This window comes from Ranitomeya imitator, chromosome 9 (genome assembly GCF_032444005.1).
Source record: "Ranitomeya imitator isolate aRanImi1 chromosome 9, aRanImi1.pri, whole genome shotgun sequence".
NCBI classification, from domain to species: domain Eukaryota; kingdom Metazoa; phylum Chordata; class Amphibia; order Anura; family Dendrobatidae; genus Ranitomeya; species Ranitomeya imitator.
Window position 1 is genome coordinate 33,756,128 of NC_091290.1, and position 17,291 is coordinate 33,773,418.

Below are 17,291 nucleotides of genomic sequence, written 5' to 3' on the forward strand. Positions count from 1 at the left end.
CGTGCTCTGATAAGGTGTTACCGGAGCATGCACGTGTGCTAGCAGAGTGACTTCGGCGTGCTCCAATAACATATTCGAGACTTTCATTGTAGCAGATCGCGCTGCTCGTGTTGAAAGAACATTGTGCAAAACGCCAAAAACGTCCGGTGGTGACACAAGAGGCCTTTCCAATCAAATATTTTCTGAATTGCGGGTCTGATTTCATCATTTACCGACTACTACAATAGAATGAAGAATTAAGTAACAGGAATAACTAACGAGTCAGTCGTCGTGAAGCCGAGTCTCCGCACTTTTCTCTTTTGCACAATTGTGATTTCAATCTTTGTTCTTCCTATTGAACAAATCCCCCCATGACTCCCTATAGATTGCAGAAATGAAAGCCGTGTGAACCATTCTGGGTTTACCAGAGCAAGACTAATAAAACCTCCCTGTGACACTCACCTGCTTCTTAATCTATTTTATACATCTGTCTTCAACCCTATAATTACACACGTTACTCCCTGACCGAGCTCCTGTGTGGGGATGACATCACGGTGTAAAACCTCTTACAGCATGTGTCTCATTTTTATAGACTTTATATATATATATAATTTTTTTTATTTTTATTTTTTTTATTTTTTTTTTTGCTTGTTTTATGTCTGTTGTTATTTATTGATATATTTTGTATTTTATTTTGTTCATTATATTGATACTTTTTTTTGTACTTCTATAAGATGCATTATGTTCAGTACTCTCTGGCTATAACACACGGGGCGCTCCCTCCTACTGAATAATACTTGCATTGTTACTTACAATTTATCTATTTTCTGCATCCATTTTTTAGGTTAACATGAGAGTGTAGAAGTCAGCACATGCTCTTATTATAGGATGTCTGAGAGGAGGTAAGAAAAACACTTAACGGGAAATTCCTAAATTACTCACATCAGCATTCACTTCATTCAATTTAATAGGAGCTGACTGCAGTACCCAAGAATGGCCACTACACAGTGTATGGAGCTGACTGCAGTACCCAAGAATGGCCACTACACAGTGTATGGAGCTGACTGTAGTACCCAAGAATATCCACTACATAGTGTATGGAGCTGACTGTAGTACCCAAGAATGGCCACTACATGGTGTATGGAGCTGACTGTAGTACCCAAGAATGACCACTACATAGTGTATGGAGCTGACTGTAGTACCCAAGAATGGCCACTACATGGTGTATGGAGGTGACTGCAGTACCCAAGAATGGCCACTACATGGTGTATGGAGCTGACTGTACTTCCCAAGAATGGCCACTACATAGTGTATGGAGCTGACTGTAGTACCCAAGTATGGCCACTACACGGTGTATGGAGGTGACTGCAGTACCCAAGAATGGCCACTACATGGTGTATGGAGCTGACTGTAGTACCCAAGTATGGCCACTACACGGTGTATGGAGGTGACTGCAGTACCCAAGAATGGCCACTACATGGTGTACGGGGCTGACTGCAGTACCCAAGAATGGCCACTACATAGTGTATGGAGCTGACTGCAGTACCCAAGAATGGCCACTACATGGTGTACGGGGCTGACTATAGTACCCAAGAATGGCCACTACATGGTGTATGGAGCTGACTGTACTTCCCAAGAATGGCCACTACATAGTGTATGGAGGTGACTGCAGTACCCAAGAATGGCCACTACATGGTGTATGGAGCTGACTGTAGTACCCAAGAATGGCCACTACATAGTGTATGGAGCTGACTGCAGTACCCAAGAATATCCACTACACAGTGTACGGAGCTGACTGTAGTACCCAAGAATATCCACTACACGGTGTACGGAACTGACTTGCAGTACCCAAGAATGGCCACTACACAGTGTATGGAGCTGACTGCAGTACCCAAGAATATCCACTACACAGTGTATGGAGCTGACTGTAGTACCCAAGAATGGCCACTACACAGTGTATGGATCTGACTGCAGTACCCAAGAATATCCACTACACAGTGTACGGAGCTGACTGTAGTACCCAAGAATGGCCACTACATGGTGTACGGAGCTGACTGTAGTACCCAAGAATGACCACTACACAGTGTATGGAGCTGACTAGTACCCAAGAATATCCACTACACAGTGTACGGAGCTGACTGTAGTACCCAAGAATGGCCACTACATGGTGTATGGAGCTGACTGTAGTACCCAAGAATGACCACTACATAGTGTATGGAGCTGACTGCAGTACCCAAGAATATCCACTACACGGTGTACGGAACTGACTTGCAGTACCCAAGAATGACCACTACATAGTGTATGGAGCTGACTATAGTACCCAAGAATATCCACTACACAGTGTACGGAGCTGACTATAGTACCCAAGAATGGCCACTACACAGTGTACGGAGCTGACTATAGTACCCAAGAATGGCCATTACACAGTGTACGGAGCTGACTGTAGTACCCAAGAATGGCCACTACATGGTGTATGGAGCTGACTGTAGTACCCAAGAATGGCCACTACATGGTGTATGGAGCTGACTGTACTTCCCAAGAATGGCCACTACATAGTGTATGGAGGTGACTGCAGTACCCAAGAATGGCCACTACATGGTGTATGGAGCTGACTGTAGTACCCAAGAATGGCCACTACACAGTGTATGGAGCTGACTGCAGTACCCAAGAATATCCACTACACAGTGTATGGAGCTGACTGTAGTACCCAAGAATGGCCACTACATGGTGTACGGGGCTGACTGCAGTACCCAAGAATGGCCACTACATAGTGTATGGAGCTGACTGTAGTACCCAAGAATGGCCACTACATGGTGTACGGGGCTGACTATAGTACCCAAGAATGGCCACTACATGGTGTATGGAGCTGACTGTACTTCCCAAGAATGGCCACTACATAGTGTATGGAGGTGACTGCAGTACCCAAGAATGGCCACTACATGGTGTATGGAGCTGACTGTAGTACCCAAGAATGGCCACTACATAGTGTATGGAGCTGACTGCAGTACCCAAGAATATCCACTACACAGTGTATGGAGCTGACTGTAGTACCCAAGAATGGCCACTACATAGTGTATGGAGCTGACTGCAGTACCCAAGAATATCCACTACACAGTGTATGGAGCTAACTGCAGTACCCAAGAATATCCACTACACGGTGTACGGAACTGACTTGCAGTACCCAAGAATGGCCACTACACAGTGTATGGAGCTGACTGCAGTACCCAAGAATATCCACTACACAGTGTATGGAGCTGACTGTAGTACCCAAGAATGGCCACTACATGGTGTACGGAGCTGACTGTAGTACCCAAGAATGACCACTACATAGTGTATGGAGCTGACTGCAGTACCCAAGAATATCCACTACACAGTGTACGGAGCTGACTATAGTACCCAAGAATGGCCACTACACAGTGTACGGAGCTGACTATAGTACCCAAGAATGGCCACTACACGGTGTACGGAGCTGACTGTAGTACCCAAGAATGGCCACTACATGGTGTATGGAGCTGACTGTAGTACCCAAGAATGGCCACTACATGGTGTATGGAGCTGACTGTAGTACCCAAGAATGGCCACTACACGGTGTACGGAGCTGACTGTAGTACCCAAGAATGGCCACTACATGGTGTATGGAGCTGACTGTACTTCCCAAGAATGGCCACTACATAGTGTATGGAGGTGACTGCAGTACCCAAGAATGGCCACTACATGGTGTATGGAGCTGACTGTACTTCCCAAGAATGGCCACTACATAGTGTATGGAGGTGACTGCAGTACCCAAGAATGGCCACTACATGGTGTATGGAGCTGACTGTAGTACCCAAGAATGACCACTACATAGTGTATGGAGCTTACTGCAGTACCCAAGAATATCCACTACACGGTGTACGGAACTGACTTGCAGTACTCAAGAATGACCACTACACAGTGTATGGAGCTGACTATAGTACCCAAGAATGGCCACTATACAGTGTACGGAGCTGACTATAGTACCCAAGAATGGCCACTACATGGTGTACGGGGCTGACTGTAGTACCCAAGAATGGCCACTACATGGTGTACGGGGCTGACTGTAGTACCCAAGAATGGCCACTACATGGTGTATGGAGCTGACTGTAGTACCCAAGAATGGCCACTACACAGTGTACGGAGCTGACTGTAGTACCCAAGAATGGCCACTACATAGTGTATGGAGCTGACTGTAGTACCCAAGAATGGCCACTACACAGTGTATGGAGCTGACTGCAGTACCCAAGAATGACCACTACACAGTGTATGGAGCTGACTGCAGTACTCAAGAATGGCCACTACATAGTGTATGGAGCTGACTGCAGTACCCAAGAATGGCCACTACACAGTGTATGGAGCTGACTGCAGTACCCAAGAATATCCACTACACAGTGTACGGAGCTGACTGTAGTACCCAAGGATGGCCACTACATGGTGTATGGAGCTGACTGTAGTACCCAAGAATGGCCACTACACAGTGTATGGAGCTGACTGCAGTACCCAAGAATATCCACTACACAGTGTACGGAGCTGACTGTAGTACCCAAGAATGGCCACTACATGGTGTACGGAGCTGACTGTAGTACCCAAGAATGACCACTACACAGTGTATGGAGCTGACTAGTACCCAAGAATATCCACTACACAGTGTACGGAGCTGACTGTAGTACCCAAGAATGGCCACTACATGGTGTATGGAGCTGACTGTAGTACCCAAGAATGACCACTACATAGTGTATGGAGCTGACTGCAGTACCCAAGAATATCCACTACACGGTGTACGGAACTGACTTGCAGTACCCAAGAATGACCACTACATAGTGTATGGAGCTGACTATAGTACCCAAGAATATCCACTACACAGTGTACGGAGCTGACTATAGTACCCAAGAATGGCCACTACACAGTGTACGGAGCTGACTATAGTACCCAAGAATGGCCACTACACAGTGTACGGAGCTGACTGTAGTACCCAAGAATGGCCACTACATGGTGTATGGAGCTGACTGTAGTACCCAAGAATGGCCACTACACAGTGTATGGAGCTGACTGCAGTACCCAAGAATATCCACTACATAGTGTATGGAGCTGACTGTAGTACCCAAGAATGGCCACTACATGGTGTATGGAGCTGACTGTAGTACCCAAGAATGGCCACTACATGGTGTACGGGGCTGACTGCAGTACCCAAGAATGGCCACTACATAGTGTATGGAGCTGACTGCAGTACCCAAGAATGGCCACTACATGGTGTACGGGGCTGACTGTACTTCCCAAGAATGGCCACTACATAGTGTATGGAGGTGACTGCAGTACCCAAGAATGGCCACTACATGGTGTATGGAGCTGACTGTAGTACCCAAGAATGGCCACTACATAGTGTATGGAGCTAACTGCAGTACCCAAGAATATCCACTACACGGTGTACGGAACTGACTTGCAGTACCCAAGAATGGCCACTACACAGTGTATGGAGCTGACTGTAGTACCCAAGAATGGCCACTACATGGTGTACGGAGCTGACTGTAGTACCCAAGAATGACCACTACATAGTGTATGGAGCTGACTGCAGTACCCAAGAATATCCACTACACAGTGTACGGAGCTGACTATAGTACCCAAGAATGGCCACTACACGGTGTACGGAGCTGACTGTAGTACCCAAGAATGGCCACTACACAGTGTACGGAGCTGACTATAGTACCCAAGAATGGCCACTACACGGTGTACGGAGCTGACTGTAGTACCCAAGAATGGCCACTACATGGTGTATGGAGCTGACTGTAGTACCCAAGAATGGCCACTACATGGTGTATGGAGCTGACTGTAGTACCCAAGAATGGCCACTACACGGTGTACGGAGCTGACTGTAGTACCCAAGAATGGCCACTACATGGTGTATGGAGCTGACTGTACTTCCCAAGAATGGCCACTACATAGTGTATGGAGGTGACTGCAGTACCCAAGAATGGCCACTACATGGTGTATGGAGCTGACTGTAGTACCCAAGAATGACCACTACATAGTGTATGGAGCTTACTGCAGTACCCAAGAATATCCACTACACGGTGTACGGAACTGACTTGCAGTACTCAAGAATGACCACTACACAGTGTATGGAGCTGACTATAGTACCCAAGAATGGCCACTATACAGTGTACGGAGCTGACTGTAGTACCCAAGAATGGCCACTACATGGTGTACGGGGCTGACTGTAGTACCCAAGAATGGCCACTACATGGTGTATGGAGCTGACTGTAGTACCCAAGAATGGCCACTACACAGTGTATGGAGCTGACTGTAGTACCCAAGAATGGCCACTACATAGTGTATGGAGCTGACTGTAGTACCCAAGAATGGCCACTACATAGTGTATGGAGCTGACTGTAGTACCCAAGAATGGCCACTACACAGTGTATGGAGCTGACTGCAGTACCCAAGAATGACCACTACACAGTGTATGGAGCTGACTGCAGTACTCAAGAATGGCCACTACATAGTGTATGGAGCTGACTGCAGTACCCAAGAATGGCCACTACACAGTGTATGGAGCTGACTGCAGTACCCAAGAATGGCCACTACATGGTGTATGGAGCTGACTGTAGTACCCAAGAATGGCCACCACACAGTGTATGGAGCTGACTGTAGTACCCAAGAATGGCCACTACACAGTGTATGGAGCTGACTGTAGTACCCAAGAATGGCCACTACATAGTGTATGGAGCTGACTGTAGTACCCAAGAATGGCCACTACATGGTGTATGGAGCTGACTGTAGTACCCAAGAATGGCCACTACACAGTGTACGGAGCTGACTGTAGTACCCAAGAATGGCCACTACATAGTGTATGGAGCTGACTGTAGTACCCAAGAATGGCCACTACACAGTGTATGGAGCTGACTGCAGTACCCAAGAATGACCACTACACAGTGTATGGAGCTGACTGCAGTACTCAAGAATGGCCACTACATAGTGTATGGAGCTGACTGCAGTACCCAAGAATGGCCACTACACAGTGTATGGAGCTGACTGCAGTACCCAAGAATGGCCACTACATGGTGTATGGAGCTGACTGTAGTACCCAAGAATGGCCACCACACAGTGTATGGAGCTGACTGTAGTACCCAAGAATGGCCACTACACAGTGTATGGAGCTGACTGTAGTACCCAAGAATGGCCACTACATAGTGTATGGAGCTGACTGTAGTACCCAAGAATATCTACTACATAGTGTATGGAGGTGACTGTAGTAACCAAGAATATCTACTACATGGTGTACGGAGTACAGAAAAAACATCCAGATGGTCTGCAAGTAGAGATTTCACATACTGTGCTCTAAAAACAACAAAATCACTATCTTTGAATAGGTCGACTGAACGTAAAATGGAAAAGAGCAGCAGAATCAGGGGACCTCAAAGCTCTTTACAAGGTATTTCACATGATTTTTTTTAGAAAGTTACTGATCCTCTTTAAATGCTGCAATTCTTTGTATAATCCATCTGCACAAATCCTGGGGCAATGCTATGCGGTCGCTGTACTATAGTATTACTTCGCTACTGCGTGGTGGAATTTTCTTTTTAAGTCAATGTATAGTGCCATTATTTACTCTATGGTGGCATTATTCAGTTACTGTATGGTGGTATTATTTAGTTGCTATATGGTGGCATTATTTAGTTGCTATATGGTGGCATTATTTAGTTACTGTATGGTGGTATTATTTAGTTACTGTATAGTGGCATTATTTAGTTGCTATATGGTGGCATTATTTACTTACTGTATGGTGGTATTATTTAGTTACTGTATAGTGGCATTATTTAGTTTCTGTATAGTGGTAGTTACTGTATGGTGGTATTTAGTTACTGTATGGTGGTATTATTTAGTTGCTATATGGTGGCAATATTTAGTTACTGTATGGTGGCAATATTTAGTTACTGTATGGTGGTATTTAGTTACCCCCTGACGAAGGCAGACGCCGAAACGCGCGTCGGGGCTCGGCACATCCCGGGGATCCTCTCTCCATATAGCAGGTAACATCTATTGGCTGTTTTTGACCTGTAATACTTGCACTTTATTTGGTTTTGGCTTTGCTAGCTAGGTGCCCCATACCTATTTGGCTACTCGGTCCACCAGGTCCTTATTTAGTTTATTCAGCAGCACTAGCGGGTACCATCTCTTACATTTCTGCTAGCACTTTACTTGGTCTCCTCAAGCCTTTTAGTTATACTATTGCACATGCACCTTACAATATGATAGCATCTCATCTACTTTTTTATACCGCTATATGGCTTATTGATATGGTTTATTGATATGGATAAATTTAGTATTATATTTCTTTGCACTATTTTTTGTACTATTTATATGTCCCTGGTGGTGTGCTTTGTATGGTATTCTTGCCCACCGTTCTACTTTATATTTTAATAAATATTGTTATTTACACTTTATTTTGGACTCTTGTCTCGATTTTTCTTCGTTTTCCTATGTAATTTCCGGATCTGTCCATTATTTTTTCCATTGGTGCACATTGGTGGATATATCTTTTTCCCCCTCTTATATATTGATTTTGTGCATCGTGCCTTGAGGTTTATTTATTTAATTATTTAGTTACTTTATGGTGGCATTATTTAGTTACTGTAGTATGGTGGCATTATTTAGTGTATGGTGGTATTTAATTACTGTATGGTGGCATTATTTAGTTAATGTATAGTGGCATTATTTAGTTACTGTATGGTGGTATTTAGTTACTGTATGGTGGTATTTAGTTACTGTATGGTGGCATTATTTAGTTAGTGTATGGTGGCATTATTTAGTTAGTGTATGGTGGTATTTAGTTACTTTATGGTGGCATTATTTAGTTACTGTAGTATGGTGGCATTATTTAGTGTATGGTGGTATTTAATTACTGTATGGTGGCATTATTTAGTTACTGTATAGTGGCATTATTTAGTTACTGTATGGTGGCATTATTTAGTTACTGTATGGTGGCATTATTTAGTTACTGTATGGTGGTATTTAGTTACTTTATGGTGGCATTATTTAGTTACTGTAGTATGGTGGCATTATTTAGTGTATGGTGGTATTTAATTACTGTATGGTGGCATTATTTAGTTAATGTATAGTGGCATTATTTAGTTACTGTATGGTGGTATTTAGTTACTGTATGGTGGTATTTAGTTACTGTATGGTGGCATTATTTAGTTACTGTATGGTGGCATTATTTAGTTAGTGTATGGTGGTATTTAGTTACTTTATGGTGGCATTATTTAGTTACTGTAGTATGGTGGCATTATTTAGTGTATGGTGGTATTTAATTACTGTATGGTGGCATTATTTAGTTACTGTATAGTGGCATTATTTAGTTACTGTATGGTGGCATTATTTAGTTACTGTATGGTGGCATTATTTAGTTACTGTATGGTGGTATTTAGTTACTGTATGGTGGTATTTAGTTGCTGTATGGTGGCATTATTTAGTTACTGTATGGTGGCATTATTTAGTTTCTGTATGGTGGTATTATTTAGTTACTGTATGGTGGCATTATTTAGTTACTGTATGGTGGCATTATTTAGTTACTGTATGGTGGCATTATTTAGTTACTGTATGGTGGTATTTAGTTACTGTATGGTGGTATTATTTAGTTACTGTATAGTGGTATTATTTAGTTACTGTATGGTGGCATTATTTAGTTAATGTATGGTGGTATTTAGTTACTGTATGGTGGCATTATTTAGTTACTGTATGGTGGTATTTAGTTACTGTATGGTGGTATTTAGTTACTGTATGGTGGTATTATTTAGTTACTGTATGGTGGTATTTAGTTACTGTATGGTGGCATTATTTAGTTACTGTATGGTGGCATTATTTAGTTACTGTATGGTGGTATTTAGTTACTGTATGGTGGTATTATTTAGTTACTGTATAGCGGCATTATTTAGTTACTGTATGGTGGTATTTAGTTACTGTATGGTGGCATTATTTAGTTACTGTATGGTGGTATTTAGTTACTGTATAGTGGCATTATTTAGTTACTGTATGGTGGTATTATTTAGTGTATGGTGGTATTTAATTACTGTATGGTGGCATTATTTAGTTACTGTATAGTGGCATTATTTAGTTACTGTATGGTGGTATTTAGTTACAGTAACTAAATAATACCACCATACAGTAACTAAATACCACCATACAGTAACTAAATAATGCCACCATACAGTAATTAAATACCACCATACACTAAATAATACCACCATACAGTAACTAAATAATGCCACTATACAGTAACTAAATACCACCATACAGTAACTAAATAATGCCACCATACAGTAACTAAATACCACCATACAGTAACTAAATAATGCCACTATACAGTAACTAAATAATACCACCATACAGTAACATAGTAACATAGTAACATAGTTAGTAAGGCCGAAAAAAGACATTTGTCCATCCATACAGTATGGTGGTATTATTTAGTTACTATATAGTGGCATTATTTAGTTACTGTATGGTGGCATTTAGTTACTGTATGGTGGTATTTAGTTACTGTATGGTGGCATTATTTAGTTACTGTATGGTGGTATTTAGTTATTGTATGGTGGTATTATTTAGTTACTGTATGGTGGTATTTAGTTACTGTATAGTGGCATTATTTAGTTACTGTATGGTGGTATTATTTAGTTACTGTATGGTGGCATTATTTAGTTATTGTATGGTGGTATTTAGTTACTGTATGGTGGTATTTAGTTACTGTATGGTGGTATTATTTAGTTACTGTATGGTGGTATTATTTAGTTACTGTATGGTGGTATTTAGTTACTGTATGGTGGTATTATTTAGTTACTGTATAGTGGCATTATTTAGTTACTGTATAGTGGCATTATTTAGTTACTGTATGGTGGCTTTAGTTACTGTATGGTGGCATTATTTAGTTACTGTATAGTGGCATTATTTAGTTACTGTATGGTGGCATTATTTAGTTACTGTATGGTGGCATTATTTAGTTACTGTATGGTGGCATTATTTAGTTACTGTATGGTGGCATTATTTTACTGTATGGTGGTATTTAGTTACTGTATGGTGGCATTACTGTTTAGGTGGTTTTACAATTTTTTTAATCATTTTATGTTGATATAATACAATCTCTTTGTGGTTATATTAGGTAATGAATAAGGAAGGTCGCCTACATTTTCTAAAGTTGATTATAACCCACAATTTAATATTAATATTGACACAATGTAAAATATTAACATGGTCAAGAGATCACACTGACCATCTGCATTTTAAGATCAGGGTCCATGAGCCTTTCACTATGTCTAATAGCAACCATGCAAATGCTGCAGTAAAAAAGAATTCTGATATATGGAATATATTTTTAATCTACAGAAAATGTTTGCAATTAAAAGGAATCTATCAGTAATATCAACTGCCCCAAATCACAAATATGGGCATGTAGGTCTTTTAAAAGTAAAATCATCGACGCCTTTATATCTTCTATCTGTTGCTGCATTCCCAAGAAATTTGCGTTTTTATTCATATACAAATGGGCGTGACAGAGAGCACTTTAAGGGATTGTCCAAACTTGATATCATGAATATCATGAATAAATAATTGCACTACCACATTCCTTCAAGGGCAGCCTACAAAGAATGGCATTTCATATGAGTCCCGGACAAGAGCCTGCAGGAATAAGGTGCGCCATATTATTTGGGCTGTCCGTGTGCCCCAAACTGAAATCTGCACCAAAGACGATCTGGCGCAAATTTCCATAATTTATGCAGATTTCTAATAAAAATTTTAGGAACTCTGCTCGACTGCGATTAACCACATCACTGCTGCGAAATATGTTGGCGCTATAGAAATAAAAATTATTTTAAAAATTATTATTCCTACTGCTAAGCCCCACATTTTAAAAAAGTAGCAACAATGGTATTAAACCAAAAATATGCATAATTTTTTGTCACAAAATACATTTTTATGCCAAAATGTGCAACTTCTTTTTTCCAGCAGTAATCCGGTGAACAGCCTTAAAGGGAATCTGTCACGAGATTTTTGTTACCTCATCTGAGAGCAGAATAATGTAGATGCTGAGACACTGATTCCAGGGATGCATCACTTAGTTTAATGGGTGCAGCAGTTGTTGTGACACAATCAGAGGCTTTAAATGTAGTAGAGCTCAGAAAGCTGCTCCCACCCACACCACAATTTTGTGACAGGGAGCTAGTCTGGCGGTGATAATCTCCTGCTGATGAAACACTTATTGTATTGAAACAACAGCACTCAGCCTAATAAGTTGCACATCCCTGAAATCAGTTTATCAGCCCCTGCCTCATGCTGCTCTCAGATTACATAGCAAACATCTGCTGACAAATTCCCTTTAAGGCTATCTTTAAACATCATTTTCCACTTTTACATCCTTCAAACTCGGACCATTTTTCTCCCGTGCGTCATTTCTTTTGCCTCCATTTACAACTGTTCTGCATCTGTCTTTTTCTCACCCGTTTTTAAAAAGTGAAAGATAAGAATATTTTCATTATATGTAGTTTATTGGAGCTGAAAAAATGCTACACGTGAACATATCCTTAGAACTGGATCAGTTAAAAAAATGGATGAAAAACAGATTTGATTTTTCATTACTTTTTGTGAAACCTCATAGACTGGAACGGCCAAAACTCTCTCATGAGATGATTGACAGATCTCTCTCATAGTGATGGACCCGGGCTAAGGATAAGCCGACCTGACTTGTCTCCGACAAAGATCCTTAAAGGGAATCTATCAGCAGTTTTATTTATATGTAGTCTGACAACCACATGATGTAGGGACTGAGACACTGATTCCAGCGATGTATCACTTACTAGACTGTGTTTTACTGTTTTAATAAAATCAGTTTTATCAACAGTAGATTATCACTACAGGACGAGGTGTCTCGTGCCTCCTAGTCAACTGCTTTGTATAACCACGCCCCCACCACTGATTGGCAGGTTTCTGTATATATTGTGCATTGACAGAAAGCTGCCAATCAGTGATGTGGGCGGGGTCATACAGGTATCAGCATTCTGAGCACTGCTATATCTGCAGCAGAGAAAACAGCGAATGTATTAAAATGACAGTAAGAACACCAGTAAGTAACACATCACTGGAATCAGCGTCTCATCCCCTTCATTATGCTGCTTTCAGATTACATAGCAAAAACTTGAAGACTGATTCCCTTTAAAGTATATTTTATCTGAAACACTGAAGAGTGTCAGACAGTAATATATCTGTCTGCAGTCACTCAGCTAGACTGATCATACTGTCCAGACCATGGGTAACAGGTTGCATTTGCACTCTATTGGTCAATGTGCATTTTAAAGTGAATCTGTCAGCTATGTAAACTGAGTTCAGCATGAGGAAGGGGCTGAGACTCTGACTCCAGCGATGTGCCGCTTATTAGCCTGCGTGCTGTTTTTCAGTACAATGAGTGTTTTATCAGCAGGAGATTAACACTGCTGGACGACAGCTCACGCGCTTCCTTGTCCAACTCTACCACCGATTAGCAGATTGCGGTCAATAGACCATATACAGACAGAGACTGCTGTGGGCGGGAACAGCTTTCTGAGTTCTGCTGCACCTAAAACCTCAAAATGGTGTCACAATTGCTGCACCTAGTAAACTAAGTGATACATTGCTGCAATCGGGGTCTCTACCCCTACATAATGCTGTTCTCACATGAGATAGGGAAACTTTGCTGTAATCGGGGTTTCTGCCCCTATATAATGCTGTTCTCAGATGAGTTAGTGATTCATCGCTTCAGTCAGGGTCTCTGTCCCTACATCATGCTGATGTCAGATGAGATAGTGATACATCGCTGTAATCAAGGTCTCTGCCCCTATATAATGCTAATAAATCAGAAACGAAAAAATTGTTTGTATAAACTACTTGTCATGCACCAATAAACAATAAATCCTCCCAAAGAAATAGTTAAAAGATTGACAATATTAACATTTTTATTTTATTGAAAATAATACATAAAATTATAAAATTAATATATTGTATCTATATAGCTGATAATAGGAGCACATATAATAATATTGTAGAATAATGCTGTTCTCAGATGAGCTAGTGATTCATCACTGTAATCGGGGTCTCTGCTCCTACATAATGCTGCTCTCAGATGACATAGTGATACATTGCTGTAATCAGGGTCTCTGCCTCTACATAATGCTGCTCTCTGATGAGATAGTTATACATTGCTGTAATCAGTGTCTCTGCCCCTACATAATGCTGTTCTCAGATGAGATAGTGATTCATCGCTGTAATCAGGGTCTTTGCCGTTATGTAATTCTGCTCTCAGATGAGCTAGTGATACATCGCTGTAATCAGGGTCTTTGCCGATATGTCATGCTGCTCTCAGATGAGCTAGTGATACATCGCTGTAATCAGGGTCTTTGCCGATATGTCATGCTGCTCTCAGATGAGCTAGTGATACATCGCTGTAATCAGGGTCTCTGCCCCTATGTCATGCTGCTCTCAGATGAGATAGTGATACATTGCTGTAATCAGGGTCTATTCCCCTACATAATGCTGTTCTCAGGCTACGTTTACATTAGCGTTGCGTCGGGCGCAGCTGCGGCGACGCATGCATCATGCGCCCCTATATTTAACATGGGGGCGCATGGACATGCGTTGTCTTGCGTTTTGTGACGCATGCGGCATTTTTGGCGCAAGCATCAGGGTGCAGAGGACGCAGCAAGTTGCATTTTTTTTGCGTCCAAAATCAAGCGAAAAATGGACGCATTCCTCACAAAACAATGCGTTATTGCATGCGTTGTGCGTTGCGTCGCCGACGCTACATAGTGTAGCCTTTATAATTTTTTTGCTTGCTGAGTAGTTAGTTACTCACCAGTGTAGAGATCTGGCTTGCAGCATACTTTATTCTGGAACACAAAAAAAAAAAAAAAGGTGAAATTTCCATCATTTACTCCAGTGACAGGTGATCTGCATCTCACTAATCCACACAATGACGACGGCAACAGGTGGAGAAGTGAGAAGACTGGAAGTGAGAAGACTGGAAGTGAGCAGACTGGAAGTGAGAAGACTGGAAGTGAGAAGACTGGAAGTGAGCAGACTGGAAGTGAGAAGACTGGAAGTGAGCAGACTGGAAGTGAGAAGACTGGAAGTGAGAAGACTGGAAGTGAGAAGACTGGAAGTGAGAAGACTGGAAGTGAGCAGACTGGAAGTGAGAAGACTGGAAGTGAGCAGACTGGAAGTGAGAAGACTGGAAGTGAGCAGACTGGAAGTGAGCAGACTGGAAGTGAGAAGACTGGAAGTGAGCAGACTGGAAGTGAGAAGACTGGAAGTGAGAAGACTGGAAGTGAGAAGACTGGAAGTGAGAAGACTGGAAGTGAGAAGACTGGAAGTGAGCAGACTGGAAGTGAGAAGACTGGAAGTGAGAAGACTGGAAGTGAGAAGACTGGAAGTGAGAAGACTGGAAGTGAGAAGACTGGAAGTGAGCAGACTGGAAGTGAGAAGACTGGAAGTGAGAAGACTGGAAGTGAGAAGACTGGAAGTGAGCAGACTGGAAGTGAGAAGACTGGAAGTGAGCAGACTGGAAGTGAGAAGACTGGAAGTGAGAAGACTGGAAGTGAGCAGACTGGAAGTGAGCAGACTGGAAGTGAGCAGACTGGAAGTGAGCAGACTGGAAGTGAGCAGACTGGAAGTGAGAAGACTGGAAGTGAGCAGACTGGAAGTGAGCAGACTGGAAGTGAGCAGACTGGAAGTGAGAAGACTGGAAGTGAGCAGACTGGAAGTGAGCAGACTGGAAGTGAGCAGACTGGAAGTGAGCAGACTGGAAGTGAGAAGACTGGAAGTGAGCAGACTGGAAGTGAGAAGACTGGAAGTGAGAAGACTGGAAGTGAGCAGACTGGAAGTGAGAAGACTGGAAGTGAGAAAACTGGAAGTGAGCAGACTGGAAGTGAGCAGACTGGAAGTGAGCAGACTGGAAGTGAGCAGACTGGAAGTGAGCAGACTGGAAGTGAGAAGACTGGAAGTGAGAAGACTGGAAGTGAGCAGACTGGAAGTGAGCAGACTGGAAGTGAGCAGACTGGAAGTGAGAAGACTGGAAGTGAGCAGACTGGAAGTGAGCAGACTGGAAGTGAGCAGACTGGAAGTGAGAAGACTGGAAGTGAGCAGACTGGAAGTGAGCAGACTGGAAGTGAGCAGACTGGAAGTGAGAAGACTGGAAGTGAGCAGACTGGAAGTGAGAAGACTGGAAGTGAGCAGACTGGAAGTGAGAAGACTGGAAGTGAGAAAACTGGAAGTGAGCAGACTGGAAGTGAGCAGACTGGAAGTGAGCAGACTGGAAGTGAGAGGACTGGAAGTGAGAAGACTGGAAGTGAGAAGACTGGAAGTGAGAAGACTGGAAGTGAGAAGACTGGAAGTGAGCAGACTGGAAGTGAGAAGACTGGAAGTGAGCAGACTGGAAGTGAGCAGACTGGAAGTGAGAAGACTGGAAGTGAGAAGACTGGAAGTGAGAAGACTGGAAGTGATGCCTCAGCTGAGACGTGACCGCAGCATTCCACCACTGTCCGCTCTACCACAAGACTTAATGACAATATTATCTTACAAAACAAACAATATTTACGTTAAAGCTCAGAATCTTGATCATTTGCACCCCATGGACAATGAGGCGCAGATTCTTACCCCTGCCATTGCTGGTACAGGCTTCGGAGTGACCAACCAGATAGAAGCGATGACCTAAGGGAAAAACATGGAGACACAACGAGTTATTTCAGGAACGCAGGTGATAACAATGGAAACTCACACTCAGCTACGTCTTGTATCGGAGGAAGCAACAAGTGTCATTGTGGCGGAGACAGAGAGAAGGCAAAAGAGTATTCAAGGGGAGTAAATAAGGACTCGTCCATGTTCCCAAGACGTAGACCCCAAATCCTCATTATCAGGTCTGGTGCCTCCTTCTTCTGTCTCTGGGTCTAATGATCTCACTTTCTTGATTTAATCGTGGGGTCTTAACATTCAGTGTAAGGTTCGGCCGCCCTCATCCCTCTCTTGTCTGATCCAATGCTTTCCAGTCAATGGGGGAAATAAATAAAGACGTTCAGCAGGTGAGATTGCTTGTGTGAATCCAAAAGGTGTCAGTCCTGCCCTGTTGCTTACAAGCAGTGCTGCCCCCTCCTCCTACTTCAATCCCCTTCCCACCAGCTTCCCTTCCCACCCCTGGAGGCGAAGAAGTGAATCTCCGAGAGCGTCCAAATGTCTTCTTCCCATAGCAACAGCAGAGACTATGAGCTGAACACTGGAGCTACACC

General features: G+C 42.6%; 1 protein-coding gene across 1 annotated transcript in view; it reads right to left on the minus strand.

The window, feature by feature from the left end:
- LOC138648688 (transmembrane protein 272-like) overlaps window positions 1-17,241 on the minus strand; it is a 28,923-nt gene extending 11,682 nt beyond the window's left edge. Inside the window, exons 1-3 of the mRNA XM_069738484.1 lie at window positions 17,198-17,241; window positions 16,666-16,719; window positions 14,867-14,900 (exon numbers count right to left, since the gene is read on the minus strand). Of these exons, the coding sequence (XP_069594585.1) occupies window positions 14,867-14,900; window positions 16,666-16,674 (43 nt within the window). The 5' untranslated portion in view covers window positions 16,675-16,719; window positions 17,198-17,241. The remainder of the gene's footprint in view (window positions 1-14,866; window positions 14,901-16,665; window positions 16,720-17,197) is intronic.
- Window positions 17,242-17,291: the final 50 nt, after the last annotated feature.